This window comes from Mus caroli, unplaced genomic scaffold, assembly GCF_978045245.1.
Source record: "Mus caroli unplaced genomic scaffold, Mus_caroli_1 scaffold_2, whole genome shotgun sequence".
NCBI lineage: Eukaryota > Metazoa > Chordata > Mammalia > Rodentia > Muridae > Mus > Mus caroli.
Window position 1 is genome coordinate 25,614,669 of NW_028227257.1, and position 17,921 is coordinate 25,632,589.

Here is a 17,921-nt window from a genome sequence, read left to right on the forward strand (position 1 = left end):
TCTTGGTGACAGAAGAAAAATAAGTCTACCTTACCTTCTAGACAGGCTGCTGTGTACGGACAGAAGAAAAATAAGTCTACTTCTAGACAAGCTGTTGTGTACAGAGTAAAGAGCCTACTAATAAGGTTTGAATGAAAGTGCCACCATAGGCTCCAATATTTGCATACTTGCCCTACAGTTGTACGAACTATTTGGGGAGCTTGGGAGATGCATGGCTCTGTTGGAGAAGGGATGTCACTGAGGATGTACTTAGAGCTTTCAAGGTACTGCTACTCCCATTTAGTGCACACAGCCTGGTGGTTGCATCTCAAGATCTAACCTCTCAGCTCCTGCCTAGTGCCATGCCTGCCTGATGCCATGCTCCTTACCATGAAGATCATTGGCCCTAATCCTCTGGAATAGTGAGTCCCAAATTAAATGCTTTCTTTTATTCCCTTTGGTCATGCTGTTTCTCATAACAATAGAAAGGTAACTAAGTACCCATACCAGCAGGGGGCGACATGACATCCTCATTTGCTCTTTCCTCTTCAGGTGGAGATTGAAGCCACCAGCTTGGCTGAAGGGACAAAGTGACAATCAGTCACACAATTTGCCATGGGAAATTGAGTAGAGGCCCACCCATCTTGTAACCTCCCTGTGGCCTGTCACTCTGTCACCTGTGTGACCTCAATTACACTGCTTTTCACCTGAATGTGGATAACAGTGTCTCACTGTGCAGACACTTGTGAGATTCAATGAGGCAGAGAATACTGGATAGAGATATACTTTGTAAAAGAACATATCCATAGAAGGACCACCTCCAAGGCCTGACAACATATGTGCCTGATTCCTGTTGCCCTAGAAACTCTTTCAAGCATGGGGAGCTAAAGACTCCAATGAGGCTTCTAATGAAAGGAGGAGCAGTCAAAGACCCAACTTAGTGAGGATGCAAAGTCCCTGCCAGGGGCACTCCTACAGCTGGTGACCTGGCCCATGGAAGCCACTCCATCCCCAGGCTGGACTTACAGATGATGTCATCATGAAGACTGCTGAAGAATGCATGGAGCTGTGGACACACCTGAGAGACAGAAAGTGAGAGAAGGAGGGATGGGAGGGAGAAAAAAAAAAGAGTCTTTGCTGGCAAATCACTGCATGTCTTCCTCCAACAGAGGGGCTAATTTCCAGGACGTGAGAGCAGTTAACCTAAGCAGTCTGGAACTATGGAATTATAGCAGCCTGAATAAGAGCTGTCCCAGGAGCTGAGAACACAGCACCTCAGGATGTCAGAAGTTCTAGCATTCAGAAACCTAACACCCCAGACTCCCAAAGACCTTAAACTTTTAAACCCTGGTATTTTAAGCTCCTCAAAAGGTTTAAGCCTTTGGGGAGGCCCAGTTCCCTGTTTCCTGCAGATTCTCATTCACAGTTAGTTAAGTACAGCCTTTTAAATAGAGGTATGCTGGTTGCAAAGAAACATTAGTTTAAAGGCTATACAGGTGGTATATGGATGTGGTAAAGAGCTTCAGAGAGCATCTCTAATTTCTGCCACTGCATCATCATCTTCATCCTCCTCCTCTGTCTTCTCTTTCCCCCTTCTCCTCCCCTCCCCCTCCTCCATCCTCCCCCTCCTCCTCTTCCTCCTTTCTCTCTCTCTCTCCCTCTCTCTCTCTCCCCCTCCTTCCCTCCCTCCCTCCCTCTCCCTCCTTTCTTCCCTCCCTCCCTCTCCCTCTCCCTCTCCCTCTCCCTCTCCCTCTCCCTCTCCCTCTCCCTCTCCCTCTCCCTCTCCCTCTCCCTCTCCCTCGCTCTCTCTCTCTTTCTCTTTCTCCAGGCCAGCTACTGAGGAGCAGAGCCCATAGACCTCCCAAAGAGAAATCTGCACCCCCCCCCCATCAAACAGTGTCCTTAGAGCATAGCCACACCTGTTAGCTGTCACACCTGGGTGACAAGAGCTGGGGACTTACTTGTTGGTCCACTATTAATGACAGGCTCCTTCTCGCAGAGTGAAATACAGTGTTCAGAAAGGTTTTGATAGTGCGGTTGCGTCTGAAAAAGAAGGGACTTACAAAGCTTGGTCAATAGTTAACTATGGACCCGAGTGTCCTCTGCAGGTTGGTGAACAACCTATAATTTCAGTTTGGCTTGTCAGGATGGGCCATCACTGAGCATCTGAGCATCTCATGCCTAAGTAGCTGCTTCCTCGGTGCCTGGGTGCTCAACAGAGTCCTGATGCAGCATCATTCATCAGCCTCTATTCGCAGAGCACCAGGCACTGAACAAAAACATTAAGACTTTGACATTTTTCATAATCAAGTCCCACGGAGGTCACCCCCTTCCAACTCTCATCCTGCTGTCACCTCCTGGGTGAGCCCATCCTGAATGTACCCTAAAGAGAGAATTTGCTCTTCTTGTGTCCTGATAAGTACGATGATCTTGGATATGGCTCCTCATTTTTCACGTATTCACTGGCGAACCAAATATTCCTCTGCTTGCTTTTTTCCTATGGATATTTTCTAGGACACAGAGATCTGGGCTTTTTGTTTGCTTGTTGTTTTTTCTGTTGTTGTTGTTTTGTTGTTGTTTTGTTGTTTTCCAACAAACCATTGGCCCAGCCTCAGCATAATACCTGCCTGGCATATACCAGACTTTTGACTAGAATAATGAGAAATTTTGACCAAGGAGATAGTACAATCCATAACAAATAAGCTTACAGTTCTTGTCAGCTTGAGGACCTGAGTCCCATCTCTGCCCCCATATTAAAAAAGAAATAAGAAGGAAAATTCAGGTTAAGAGCAAACACTTGTAATTCAGAGTGCTGAAGACTGAGAATGGTAGATTCTGCATCCAGCTTTGCCTACTTGGTGAGCTCCAGACCATTGACACGTGTGTGTGTGTGTGTGTGTGTGTGTGTGTGCTCATGCACGTGCCCACACATGAACCCCCATCCCCAAACACAAATAAGTAACGAAAATGTCCAGTTAAATGTACAGTGTGATATCAGGTGTGGTGTCACCCACCTTTGATCCCAGCCCTCAGGAGGCAGAAGGTAGATCATTGAGATTGAAGCTAACAAGGGCTGTGCACTGATAACCTATCTCAAAAATATGTATGCACACACAATGACAACAGAGACAAGTACTCTGAAGGTTAAGAGTATGTCCTTATAAGGAAAAGAGAAGAAATCTAGGAAAGACTGTGAAAGAGGAAAAGGTACATTGAGTTGAGATAAGAAGAAAAGTGTTTTTATGTAATCAGAATATCCATAAAAATGTCCTGTGGTAGGAAAAAGAAGCACAGAAGAATAACCAATGTGTTTAACTGAGGGGTGAGGGCAGAACCGCATCATAAGAGTCTACATGGCCATGAGGATTCAGATTCAGTAGAGCTGCATGAGTTTCCTGGGTGTGGTTGGCAGGGCAGTGTCCAGCAGGATGCAGCCCTTTGAATTTGCATGCTAAACCTGTGGTCCTGTCTTTGGTAGAGGGAGATCAGACCTTTGGTAGGGAGAGGATGAATGGCCTTAAGACGTGGTTGCCCAGGCTGGGACCAGAATTCACTCTTCTATTTCTGACTGAAGCTCCCCAGTCCCAGTCCCTGACTTTCAGGACTTGTTTCCTCTCCCAAAGACTATTAGCATAAGCTCTCCCACCTTCTGCCTCCCCCAAACCTGCTTTATTTAGCAGACAATTGAACATGCAGATTTTGAGGATCAGTGGGGATCTGTTATGGAAATGACAGGATTAGGATGTCCAGATCTCACTGCAGAATTTTTCCAAAAGCAGCCAGTAATCCAGTACCAGCAGAGTCCATGATATCAGTCGTTTAATTCTCCAACTGCCTCCACCTCCAGGTGAATGCAGTGTTCACATCTTCGCAGGCACCAGGCACACCGACACAGCTGAAAGGTACCATAGCTAAGTGCATGATTATGGCTGTAGAGGTCCATTCTCCTGCCTCAGCAACGGACAGGAACAGTCCCTGGAGTCAATGTGGATCTTATAGTTTTTAAGCCCTTAGCATGTTCCAGGATCGCAGCTAAATGTGTATTTTTTCATGCCTTCATCCCAGAACTGATAACCGTATATCTTTAGTGTTCAAATGCACAGATGGACAAACTGCGGCCTCTGAAGATGAAGTTGCAGAGTGACGGAGTTGAAAGTGTTGACAGAGCTGATTCTTGAGGCTATTCTCCTTGTGTGTTTCATTGGCTATTTCCCAAGTATCGTCATAGCATTAAAGTCAGAGGTCCTAAGACCTCCCTGAGATCCCAGCTCTGCTGGGATGGGTGAGCCTTACCTGTTCAATAAGTCAATGGAGATTTTGTCTGGATTAGTTGAGCATTCCTTCATGACCAGGACAGTACGGTCAGTCTTGCCATCTTTTTGAACAGCAAGTGAAGTTACCATCTCCATAGAAACAGAGACATCAGCAGTCGAATCAGGGAATGGCCTGCAGAAAACAAGAGTCACACCACAGATCTAGAAGGCTTTACAGGTTGCAATGGTTGTCACCTGTGTGGACACAGTGCAGAGTGTCAATGAGTAATATCAATAAGGTTTAGCTAATGTCAACACGTTACATATTCTCTATAAAATTTACATATTTGTATAGGACTCTCTAGACCAAACATGTTTAGCACATGTGAGATTGTTACTTGTGAAGAGACTAATAAAAATAATTGCTAATATTTTGTAACACAAATTATCTGTGGGCACTCACTTTAAGTATTGTACCTAGTTTAACCCATTGAATCATTTCAACAGTGTTAGGAGATAAATACACAAGTAATCCTAAGCATAGAGAGGTTAAGTAATTACCTGGCTATCACTCCTCATGGTTTCAAAAATCCATCAAATTTGTACAATGGCCACTCCCATCCCCAGCACGCAGTGCTGGTGATAGAAGCCTGGTTCTCACACATGCTTGCAAGAGCTCTGTCTGAATGACATTCCCAGTTTCTAGAATTTATTTTGCACAGTTTTTTTTACTGTTATTTACCTCTACCTCTCATTTTAAATTAAAAAAAAAAAAAAACTTCATGTTTCTTATCCAGGAAGTCTAGTGGATAGCTATAATTTTCAGGTTCTTCAAGAGACCCTATATCAAAAGTTAATGTGGCAAATGACTAGGGCAAACACTTGATGTTGACTCCTGACCTCGACAGACACAAGTGCGCATGTGAAACTATACACACATGTGTATACATAAGTACAACACAAAGAGACCTATTTTGTATAGGACATTCCTTTGAAAGAGACTTAATATGGCCAGTCTTCACTAGAATATTTTGAAGATGGGTATTGTAGGCCAAGGAGGTTTCCCTTCTTTTACATATTAGGAAACTGAAGGCAGAAGTCAGGTGATAATTGGGAATTAAGTGACTACTCAAACTAGCCATATTGCATTCCACACCCTAAGTCCAAGTAACTCAACTTACAGAGACAGAGATGCATCAAGAACCAGGGGTATCTTCAGGATAATTCCATCACCATTGGAAGATCGGTCATACTCCAGGTCCAGAAATTTGAAATCTTTGATTTCGAACCTGCCAAAAACCCACAAGTGCCCCCCTGTCATTCCACCTTGAGGCATTTGTGTCTGTTCAACCTCACCCTCTTGTACTCACTACACCCTGTTCAGAATGTGAGCCTCTACACTCTCAGGTGCAATGGACTTAGGAGACAATAGGCAGGGGAGATAGAACATGACCCCAGGACTGTATGACTCAAACTCCATGAAGTCAGTGCTTGGGGCTTAAGGGTATGAATTCCAGCTCTCTGTCCCTTGAAGAAACTTAGACTTTTATTCCTGTCTATATTTGAAGAATAAATGTTCTTAGAGACAGGCTTTAGGTACCAAGATGCAGGTGGAGATGAGGACAAATGGAACTTTCACCTTGAGCCTGAAATCAGACTGCGGGAACCCAGAGGTGTGAACTGTCCACACTGACCCTGTAGCCCTCCCTCAGACTTTCTCAAGCTCTAATGAGTCTTCAGCAGTCCTCATTTCTGTGGAAAATGAGAGGCTTATCCATTTGTCTTTGACATTGAATTGGCCTCCCCAGAGGGATAGTCTCTTTTCTGAGAGCAAGGAAGCACCAACTCACCCTACCGCCTTCGTATATAACAAGTTGATTAATCTGTCAAGATTCACACTACTCAAAGCTTCTTGAAGGCTGGCCTTGACTTCTGACCAACCTGGCTCCATATCCAGGAGTAGACTTTGAAGGCTACCTGTAAAAAACAGTCATCAGTCAGTGCCTATCAGTCAATGCCCTGCACCACTGGGAAATGATCTCTTCTCCTCCTGGTTTCATGGAAGTCAGTCTCTACAACAACTCACTGTCTCCATTGCACAGAAGAGGAACCTGAGGCTTCTAAGGTGAGAAAATGTGTCTACACAACTGAGTCCATTTACTGTTTCCAGGATGACTTCTTAGTAATTTATATTAAGCAATTATTAACAAAACAATTGATCAATTGGCCAAGCAGTTGTACTTGACTGTGTATACCTGTTTCAGTGTTGACTCAAGGGTCTGTTAATCTTAATGAGATGCTCATGTGTGTTTGAGAAACTGAGTCAATCAATTGAGAGAATATACTAAGAAATGGAAAAATCTATCACAAAAAAAGAACATAGAGGGAAAGTATCGCTTCAGCTAGTAAAAGTACCAAATAGGGGTCCCAAAATGACGAATTGGAACCAATCCCAGAAAACAATAATTTACATTGAAGTAGGAGAATAGACTTGTCCTAATAGAAGATCATGGAGAACAACCTGAGAATGGCTGGTATGTGCCAAACAGCATGTATGAAATAGTAGAGTGTGTGTGTAGAAAATACCTCAACTGTGAAACAAAGCAATTACAAATAAAGGCCAAACAAAATGAAACAGTACAATAATCTCTTATTTTCCAAAGGAATAAACCTTAAAATGCTGCTTTAAAATATTGATTGTAAGCCGGGCGTGGTGGCACAAACCTTTAATCCCAGCACTGGGGAGGCAGAGGTAGGCGGATTTCTGAGTTTGAGGCCAGCCTGGTCTACAAAGTGAGCTCCAGGACAGCCAGGACTATACAGAGAAACCCTGTCTCAAAAAACCAAAAAAAAAAAATATATATATATATATATATATATATATATATATATATAGTAACTCAGTTCTGCCTGCTACTCTCTCCACATTTTGTAATCTGTTTCATTTCTTTGGGTGTAAGGCATTTCATATTAGAATTGTGATATCCTAGATATTTTGGTCCAGTTGCATAGTGGCTGCTAAAATTAGAAATCTGCAAAGGCTAGCCTTTGTTTCTTTTAGACTGCTCTCCTGCTCTATATTGAGTACCCTTAAGTACTGTCAAAGCATTTCAGTTATTCCTTTAAGGCAATTTTAATATATGTGTGTGGACATGAATTGGAGTTTTGTTTGTTTGTCATTTAAGAAAAGCATTCATATATGTATGACCATATGTGATCTGTTATCAACACAGTGGTGAGACTGGAAAGTTAAGAATTCTTGCAGCACTAAAAGAAGACTAGAGGACAGTTCCCAGCACTCCCTTTTGGATAGCTCATAACATCTGTAACACCAGGTGACCTGACACCATCTTCTGGGATCTGGGGACCCACATAAAGACATATACACAGAGGTACATACAGAGGCATAAAAATAAAATATTGAAAACACTTTTAGTCAAGTAGATGTAATCATAACACTATAACTAGACTCTAAGATAAACAAGCTCTACCTATATAATGATGCAGACAAGGCCAACTTAGCTATCATTGCTTGGATAACTATCCCTCACCATACAACTCCCTAGGTAACCCTGAACCTGACATACTTTTCTTGGTGATTTGGTGCCATGACTATGGAATGAGAAGATGGCTCCTTTTTTCACCTTTGAAAGTTTTCTAAGGCAACATGCTCTGAGCTTTCCTGTTTCTCTAATAACTGCTTCTCAGTTATCCCAGTTCCTCTATAACAGAGAACATAGGCACCATTAAATAGACATTGGGAGAGGGGTACGAATATCCAAGCCAGATGTGAGTCCTTCATTTCCAGGAGTCAGCACATATCAATAAGAAAAAGTAAAAAAGAAAGAAACTTGCAGAGGTACTTGCTAATAATTTTGACACAGAACTTTATTTAAATTATTTAAAAACTAGTAAATATGCAAAGAATGAGTGGACCGAGAAAGGCAAAGTGAGAGTAGTTATATCCTCTCATCTCTGGTAATCTCAAAAAATCTCAAAAAAAAAAAAAAAGTGTTAAAGGCGTCCAGGGCAGTGCTTGCAGGGAAGGAGTACTGGGAGACAAGCTCCCACAGACTGCTAGAAGAAGTGGTACAAGGAAGTACTTGTCAGCAGCTACCATAATTCAAAATGGCAACATTTTAGAACTTTTAACTCTCATTTTGATGGATGTATCCAGTGTGTATATTGGCAAGTCTCTATTAGGATATAACATCATTGCACTGTTTATATCTAAAGTGATTCTGAGTGAGGCAGGGACTCAATAGCTGCACATTTCTCAGGGAACCATCCATAAAGTACAACACTGCCCTTAGCTGCAGCCTCTGCAATTGCAGGTTTAGTAATTCCTTTGCTACTCCTGTGATCAGCCAGCACTTTTATTGACTCACAGAGACAGAGTTCAGAATTCTCAAATTATTCAGGGCACTAACAATATTACCCAAAGGTGATTCTGAGGTTGGAATGAGCAGGCCACACAAGACAACAAGGCTCCCAAGTTGGAACATCTTTGATCGTGATACCTGGATGTTGTAGAAAGAATAAGAAATAAGAAAAAAAATTAATACGTGTAGCTCTCACACTTACCTGCCTATGAAACAAAGGTGCTTCTGTTCCCAATGGCATTGATACAGAGACAGACAAGTGGATCAATGCAATAGAATCAAAGACCCAGGAATAAACCTACACCCCAATAAATACATCTTTGACAAAAAAGCCAAAACCATACAGTGGAAAAAAGAAAGCATCTTCAATAGATGGTGCTGGTCTAACTGGTGACCTGAATGTAAAAGAATGCAAATTGATCCATATTTATCTCCTTGTACAAAGCTCAAGTCCAAGTGGCTCAAGGATCTCAACATAAAACCAGATACATTGAATCTAATAGAAGTGAAATTGGGAGAATTCATTGGCACATGGGGAAATTTCCTGAACAAAATACCAATGGCAGCAGTTCTAAGATAAGCAATTGACAAATAGGACCCTATGAAACTGAAAAGCTTCTGTAAGGCAAAGGACCCTGTCAATAGGACAAAACAGCAACCTACAGATTGGGGGAAAAAATCGATGTATACAAAAAATTCAAGAAGTTAGTCTCAAAAAAAAAAAAACAAAAAAACAAAAAAACAAAAAAAAAAAAAAAAACAAGTAATCCAATTTAAAAATGCAGTGCAGAGCTAAACAAAGAATTCTCAAAAGATGAATCTTGAATGTCCAAGAAGCACTTAAAGAAATGTTCAACATCCTTAGTCAGGAGGGAAATGCAAATCAAAACAACCCTGAGATTCCACCTCACACCAGTCAGAGAGGCTAAGACGAAAAATTCAGGTGACAGCAGATGTTGTCGAGGATGTGGGGATAGAGAAACACTCCTCTATTACTGGTGGAAATGAAAACTGGTACAAACTCTGTAAATCAATCTGACAATTCCTCAGAAATTTGTAAATAATTCTGCCCTAAGATCCAGCTATACCACTCCTAGGCTTATACCCAAAAGATGTTCCATCATAGCACAAGGACACATGCTCTACTATGTTCATAGCAGCCTTATTTGTAATAGCTAGAAGCTGGAGACAATCCAGATGTCCCTCAATGGAAGAATGGATACAGAAAATGTGGTTCATTTACACATTAGAATACTATTTAGCTCTTAAAAATGAGAGCATCATGAATTTTGTATGCTAATAGTGCCCCAACCTGCAGGACTAAACAATGAGGGTCGGAGTGAGAATGGATGGAACAAGGGACTCGAAGAAAAAAGACAAAACAGAGACCTTTTAAGTCTATTTATTTTCAAAAAACATTCAGCTTATAAAGCTACAAACCACAATTACAAAGTAGAATCAATTGCTCAAGTACATGACAAGGTAGATTGAAAATGCTTAGCAACAAGTTGAGTAAAAGGAAAGTTCTAACCACAAGGTGTCTTAAGGAAGGTTCTAACCACAATGTCTCAAGGCTGGAAGGTTCCAACTGCAGGATATCTTAACTATGCTCTGGTAACAGAAAAACAAATCTCTTAAAAGCAGAAGTTAGAAATAATAATTGTAAAATAAGTAATGGCCCAGGGACAAGACAAAGATCAGGCACCAACAGCCCCCCTTTTTTTTATTTGATAGAGAACAAGGCATATATGGTGACAATGTCTAAATCAGCCAGACCCTAAAGACTCAAAGGGGACTGTGCCTGTCTTAGGTAAGAGAGTTTACAAGAACAGCCAATCCAGAATGGTCTTACCCGTCATAAAGAGACCCCATCACCTTTTGGGGTCCCCCTGTCTTGGGTTGCCATTTATATAAGGATGGTGTCCTAATCTCAGTTGCCCATCATTGGCCAGTCAGTCCATCACCATGGAGAAGGTGCAGCCTACCCACCTCCCACAACTGCCATCTCTAGCCGGTGGTAGTGAATTTGTAAGGATTGAAACTTAATTGCATCTATTTGTCCCTGAACAAAGGCCATGACTTTATTAAAGATTAAAGGTCCTAGTGATAGTAAAATTAATAAGCCAAGCACTGGGCCAAGGAAGGGGAGAAGGTAGGGCAAAATTCCATTCCAAGCACTCCATATGGGGTTGTCAAAGAGTTCTTGATGCCTCTCCTCCAATTCTTGTTGATGCTTTCAAATTCTGTCACACACAATCCCGAACTTATTGGTATAGAAACAGCATTTTTCCTGCAAAACTAAGCAAATGCCTCCCTTATCTGCAATAAGTAAGTCTAAATCATGTCTATTTTGGAGAACCACCTCAGCCAAGGAATCCACCTGATCTTATAGATCCTTGACAGACTGATATCCCATGTTAGCATCATTTATCAGCTTCTGGGACAGCTTAGTATAGCTGTCCAAAGCTACCCCTATGCCAGCTGAGCCAGTAGCAAGGGCTCCAGATATCCTGAGTCCAACAAGAAGGGGAATAAAGGATACTGCTCTCTTAGGCCTGGGGGAAGAGATATCAAAGCTGGGCAAAGGAACAGGTTGATCTCCTGGGAGGATCTCAACATCTGGCAAAAGCGTTGCAGGAACGCAGGATCCAGTCCAATTTAAAGGAAGAAAAGGATAGGCCATATTGTCTCCACACACAAAAACTACCTTTACCTAAACAAATTGGCTCAGAAATATTAATACAATGATTATAGGAGGTAAGTTTTGCCAGACCAACATCCATATCAAAAGAATTATTTTTATAAGGACTTAAAAAGCACATAGATGCATTAAAGCCACTAGGTAATACATTAAAAGGCTTCATATAATTACAGTCTTCCTTATTAAAATAAGAGGTAGAATCATTAAGTAGGGAAATCACCAGAGGCCAAGAGGCACCCAATTCAAAGCATAACCAGCAATCACTGGCAGGGAGGGATTGTGTGGCTGCAAGGATCTCAGTAGTTTGGGGGTCCTTCCACATAGCCATGGAGAAATCACTGTTGGGATCTCTTTGCCAAAACCGAGAAGCAGCAGATTTTCCGTCTTGATCCAAGGTCAGGAAATTTATGATAAATAATTCATGTGCCACAATATTTCATGGTGTTCCTTGGGTTGGGTACCATTCCCCTCTCTTTAATTTATTAATGGTGTTTTTGAGGGTGAGATGGACTCTTTTAACAATGCCCTGCTCTTGTGGATTATATGGGACGTCTGTTACATTAACAATCTCTAAGGTAGCACAAAAAATCTAAAATAGCACAAAAAATCTAAAAAGGCTTTACTAGCACAGCCAGGAACATTATCAGTTTTAATTTGTTATGGTAGGCCCATTATAGAAAAAGCTGCAAGAAGATGACTAATAGCATGTTTAGAGGCCTCTCTAGTTTGAATGAAGGTAAAAATAAATCCAGAACAAGTATCAATAGCTACATGAACATATTTAAGATTACCAAATTCAGACATATGAATAATATCCATTTGTCAAATGGCATTAGGGATAAGGCCACAAAGGTTAACACCCAAGTGAGGTACAGGGAGATGTCTTATGTAATTTAACAGCTTTTAACAATATGACGAGCCTATTTTCCAGTTATCTTACACAGCAAACAAAAAGAGCATGCATTAAGATGATGTAGGGCGAATCCAATTTCGCGCGGGACCTGAGACTGCATTAGTTAGGGAAGCAGAAACCGGCCTGAGTAGGGCCACAGGCCTCATCCGGCCGGATCAGCGCCGGGGTAGCTAGAGCGCAGGGTTGCCTGACACCTGCCAGCTACCCACGACCCCCGCCACAGGATTTTGGGACTGCTGGTGAGTGGAACACAGCTTCTGCTCCAGTCCAATCACATGGGACCTGAGACTGCTCTGGTTGGGGAGAGAGAAATCCGGCCTACATAGGGCCACAAGCCTCTTCCGGTCAGAAAAGCACCGGGGCAGCTAGGGCGCAGGGTCGGCTGACACTCGCCAGCTACCCACAACACCCGCCACAGGATCTTAAGACTTCTGGTGAGTGGAACACAGCTTCTGCTCCAATCCAATTGCTCGCGGGACCTGAGACTGCATTAGTTAGGGAAGCAGAAACCGGCCTGAGTAGGGCCACAGGACTCATCCGGCCGGATCAGCACAGGGGTAGCTTGAGCGCAGGGTCGCCTGACACCCGCCAGCTACCCACGACCCCCGCCACAGGATTTTGAGACTGCTGGTGAGTGGAACACAGCTTCTGCTCCAGTCCAATCATGCGGGACCTGAGACTGCTTTGGTTGGGGAGGCAGAAATCCGGCCTACGTAGGGCCACAAGCCTCTTCCGGTCAGAAAAGCACCGGGGTAGCTAGGGCGCAGGGTCGGCTGACACTCGCCAGCTACCCACAACACCCGCCACAGGATCTTAAGACTTCTGGTGAGTGGAACACAGCTTCTGCTCCAATCCAATTGCACACGGGTCCAGAGACTGCATTAGTTAGGGAAGCAGAAAACCGGCCTGAATAGGACCACAGGCCTCTTCCGGCTGGACCAGCACCGGGGTACCGCCAGCTTCCCACGACCCCCGCCGCAGGATTTTGAGACTGCTGGTGAGTGGAACACAGCTTCTGCTCCAATCTTTAAACAGTGACAAAGATAACAACTAACCCCAGAGATTACAGATGGCGAAAGGTAAACGTAATAATCTTACTAACAGAAACCAAGACCACTCACCATCATCAGAACCCAGCACCCCCACTTCACCCAGTCCAGGGCACCCCAACACACCGGAAAAGCTAGACACGGATCTAAAAGCATATCTCATGATGATGGTAGAGGACATCAAGAAGGACTTTAATAACTCACTTAAAGAATTACAGGAGAACATGGCTAAAGAGTTACAAGTCCATAAAGAAAAACAGGATAACACAATCAAACAGGTAGAAGTCCTTAAAGAAAAACAGGAAAACACATCCAAACAGATGATGGAAATGAACAAAACCATACTAGACCTAAAAAGGGAAGTAGACACAATAAAGAAAACCCAAAATGAGGCAACAATGGAGATAGAAACCCTAGGAAAGAAATCTGGAACCATAGATACGAGCATCAGCAACAGAATACAAGAGATGGAAGAGAGAATCTCAGGTGCAGAAGATTCCATAGAGAACATCGGCACAACAATCAAGGAAAATGTAAAATGCAAAAAGATCCTAACTCAAAACATCCAAGAAATACAGGACACAATGAGAAGACCAAACCTACGGATAATAGGAGTGGATGAGAATGAAGATTTTCAACTCAAAGGACCAGCAAACATCTTCAACAAAATTATAGAAGAAAACTTCCCAAATCTAAAGAAAGAGATGCCCATGAACATACAAGAAGCCTACAGAACTCCAAATAGACTGGACCAGAAAAGAAATACCTCCCGACACATAATAATCAGAACAACAAATGCTCTAAATAAAGATAGAATACTAAAAGCAGTAAGAGAAAAAGGCCAAGTAACATATAAAGGCAAGCCTATCAGAATTACACCAGATTTTTCACCAGAGACTATGAAAGCCAGAAGATCCTGGACGGATGTTATACAGACACTAAAAGAACACAAATTCCAGCCCAGGCTACTATACCCAGCCAAACTCTCAATTAACATAGATGGAGAAACCAAAGTATTCCACGACAAAACCAAATTCACACATTATCTCTCCACGAATCCAGCCCTTCAAAGGATAATAACAGAAAAAAACCAATACAAGGACAGGAACCACGCCCTAGAAACAACAAGAAGGTAATCCCTCAACAAACCTAAAAGAAGACAGCCACAAAAACAGAATGCCAACTTTAACAACAAAAATAACAGGAAACAACAATTACTTTTCCTTAATATCTCTTAATATCAATGGACTCAACTCCCCGATAAAAAGACATAGACTAACAAACTGGCTACACAAACAAGACCCAACATTTTGCTGCTTACAGGAAACTCATCTCAGAGAAAAAGATAGACACTACCTCAGAATGAAAGGCTGGAAAACAATTTTCCAAGCAAATGGTATGAAGAAACAAGCTGGAGTAGCCATTCTAATATCTGATAAGATTGACTTCCAACCAAAAGTCATTAAAAAAGACAGGGAGGGACACTTCATACTCATCAAAGGTAAAACCCTCCAAGAGGAACTATCAATCCTGAATATCTATGCTCCAAATACAAAGGCAGCCACATTCATTAAAGAAACTTTAGTAAATCTCAAAGCACACATTGCACCTCATACAATAATAGTGGGAGACTTCAACACACCACTTTCACCAATGGACAGATCATGGAAACAGAAACTAAACAGGGACACAGTGAAACTAAGAGAAATTATGAATCAAATGGATCTGGCAGATATCTACAGAACATTCTATCCTAAAACAAAAGGATATACCTTCTTCTCAGCACCTCATGGTACCTTCTCCAAAATTGACCACATAATTGGTCACAAAGCAGGCCTCAACAGATACAAAAATATTGAAATTGTCCCATGCATCCTATCAGATCACCATGGACTAAGGCTGATCTTCAATAACAAAATAAATAATAGAAAGCCAACCTTCACGTGGAAACTGAACAACACTCTTCTCAATGATACCTTGGTCAAGGAAGGAATAAAGAAAGAAATTAAGGACTTTTTAGAGTTCAATGAAAATGAAGCCACAACATACCCAAACTTATGGGACGCAATGAAAGCATTTCTAAGAGGAAAACTCATAGCTCTGAGTGCCTCCAAAAGGAAACTAGAGAGAGCACACATTAGCAGCTTGACAACACACCTAAAAGCACTAGAACAAAAGGAAGCAAATTCACCCAAGAGGAGTAGACGGCAGGAAATAATCAAACTCAGGGGTGAAATCAACCAAGTGGAAACAAGAAAAACTATTCAAAGAATCAACCAATCAAGGAGCTGGTTCTTTGAGAAAATCAACAAGATAGATAAACCCTTAGCCAGACTCACTAGAGGGCACAGGGAAAGCATCCTAATTAACAAAATCAGAAATGAAAAAGGAGACATAACAACAGATCCTGAAGACATCCAAAACACCATCAGATCCTTCTACCAAAGGCTATACTCAACAAAACTGGAGAACCTGGATGAAATGGAGAAGTTCCTAGACAGATACCAGGTACCAAAGTTGAATCAAGATCAGGTTAATGATCTAAACAGCCCTATATCCCCCAAAGAAATAGAAGCAGTCATTAATAGTCTCCCAACTAAAAAAAGCCCAGGACCAGATGGGTTTAGTGCAGAGTTCTATCAGACCTTCAAAGAAGATCTAATCCCAGTTCTTCACAAACTATTCCACAAAATAGAAACAGAAGGTACTCTACCCAACTCATTCTATGAAGCCACAATTACTCTGATACCTAAACCACAAAAAGACCCAACAAAGATAGAAAACTTCAGACCAATATCCCTTATGAATATTGATGCAAAAATCCTCAATAAAGTTCTTGCTAACCGAATCCAAGAACACATCAAAACAATCATCCATCCTGACCAAGTAGGTTTCATCCCAGGGATGCAGGGATGGTTCAATATACGGAAATCCATCAACGTAATCCAGTATATAAACAAACTCAAAGACAAAAACCACATGGTCATCTCCTTAGATGCGGAAAAAGCATTTGACAAGATCCAACACCCATTCATGATAAAAGTCTTGGAAAGATCAGGAATTCAAGGCCCATACCTAAACATGATAAAAGCAATCTACAGCAAACCAGTAGCCAACATCAAAGTAAATGGTGAGAAGCTTGAAGCAATCCCTCTAAAATCAGGGGCTAGACAAGGCTGTCCACTTTCTCCATACCTATTCAACATTGTACTTGAAGTCCTAGCCAGAGCAATTCGACAACAAAAGGAGATCAAAGGGATACAAATTGGAAAAGATGAAGTCAAAATATCACTTTTTGCAGATGATATGATAGTATATCTAAGTGACCCTAAAAATTCCACCAGAGAACTCCTAAGCCTGATAAACAGCTTCGGTGAAGTAGCTGGATATAAAATTAACTCAAACAAATCAATGGCCTTTCTCTACACAAAGAATAAACAGGCTGAGAAAGAAATTAGGGAAACAACACCCTTCTCAATAGTCACAAATAATATAAAATATCTTGGCGTGACTCTAACTAAGGAAGTGAAAGATCTGTATAATAAAAACTTCAAGTCTCTGAAGAAAGAAATTATAGAAGATCTCAGAAGATGGAAAGATCTCCCATGCTCATGGATTGGCAGGATCAACATTGTAAAAATGGCTATCTTGCCAAAAGCAATCTACAGATTCAATGCAATCCCCATCAAAATTCCAAATCAATTCTTCAACGAATTAGAAAGTGCAATCTGCAAATTCATCTGGAATAACAAAAAACCTAGGATAGCAAAAACTCTTCTCAAGGATAAAAGAACCTCTGGTGGAATCACCATGCCGGACCTAAAGCTCTACTACAGAGCAATTGTGATAAAAACTGCATGGTACTGGTATAGTGACAGACAAATAGACCAATGGAATAGAATTGAAGACCCAGAAATGAACCCACACACCTACGGTCACTTGATCTTCGACAAGGGAGCTAAAAACATCCAGTGGAAGAAAGACAGCATTTTCAACAAATGGTGCTGGCACAACTGGTTGTTAACATGTAGAAGAATGCGAATCGATCCATTCCTATCTCCTTGTACTAAGGTCAAGTCTAAGTGGATCAAGGATCTTCACATAAAACCAGAGACACTGAAACTTATAGAGGAGAAAGTGGGGAAAAGCCTTGAAGATATGGACATAGGGGAAAAATTCCTGAATAGAACAGTAATGGCTTGTGCTGTAAGATTGAGAATTGACAAGTGGGACCTCATGAAACTACAAAGCTTCTGCAAGGCTAAAGACACCATCAATAAGACAAAAAAACCACCAACAGATTGGGAAAGGATCTTCACCTATCCTAAATCAGATAAGGGACTAATATCCAATATATATAAAGAACTCAAGAAGGTAGACTCCAGAAAGTCAAATAACCCCATTAAAAAATGGGGCTCAGAACTGAACAAAGAATTCTCACCTGAGGAATACCGAATGGCAGAGAAACACCTGAAAAAATGTTCAACATCCCTAATCATCAGGGAAATGCAAATCAAAACAACCCTGAGATTCCACCTCACACCAGTCAGAATGGCTAAGATCAAAAATTCAGGTGACAGCAGATGCTGGCGAGGATGTGGAGAAAGAGGAACACTCCTCCATTGTTCGTGGGATTGCAAGCTT

At 41.7% G+C, this 17,921-nt stretch overlaps 1 protein-coding gene across 1 annotated transcript; it reads right to left on the reverse strand.

The window, feature by feature from the left end:
• Positions 1–492: 492 nt before the first annotated feature.
• On the reverse strand, positions 493–10,691 carry LOC147005754 (BPI fold-containing family A member 2-like). The gene is made up of 7 exons (XM_085835238.1): positions 10,604–10,691; positions 6,083–6,209; positions 5,414–5,521; positions 4,273–4,425; positions 1,941–2,022; positions 1,006–1,057; positions 493–556 (listed from the first exon to the last, which is right to left on the reverse strand). The coding sequence occupies exons 1-7, from the start codon at positions 10,689–10,691 to the stop codon at positions 528–530; spliced, it is 639 nt and encodes a 212-aa protein (XP_085691364.1). The 3' UTR covers positions 493–527.
• Positions 10,692–17,921: the final 7,230 nt, after the last annotated feature.

Coding starts and splice junctions, on each gene's coding strand:
- LOC147005754 (XM_085835238.1), bottom strand. CDS start 10,691: ATGGCCTTTGTTCAGGGACAAATAGATGCAATTAAGTTTCAATCCTTA. Junction 5,522..6,082: donor TTATATACGAAGGCGGTAGG/GTGAGTTGGTGC, acceptor GGTTTTTGGCAG/GTTCGAAATCAAAGATTTCA. Junction 4,426..5,413: donor CTTGATGCATCTCTGTCTCT/GTAAGTTGAGTT, acceptor TGTTTTCTGCAG/GCCATTCCCTGATTCGACTG.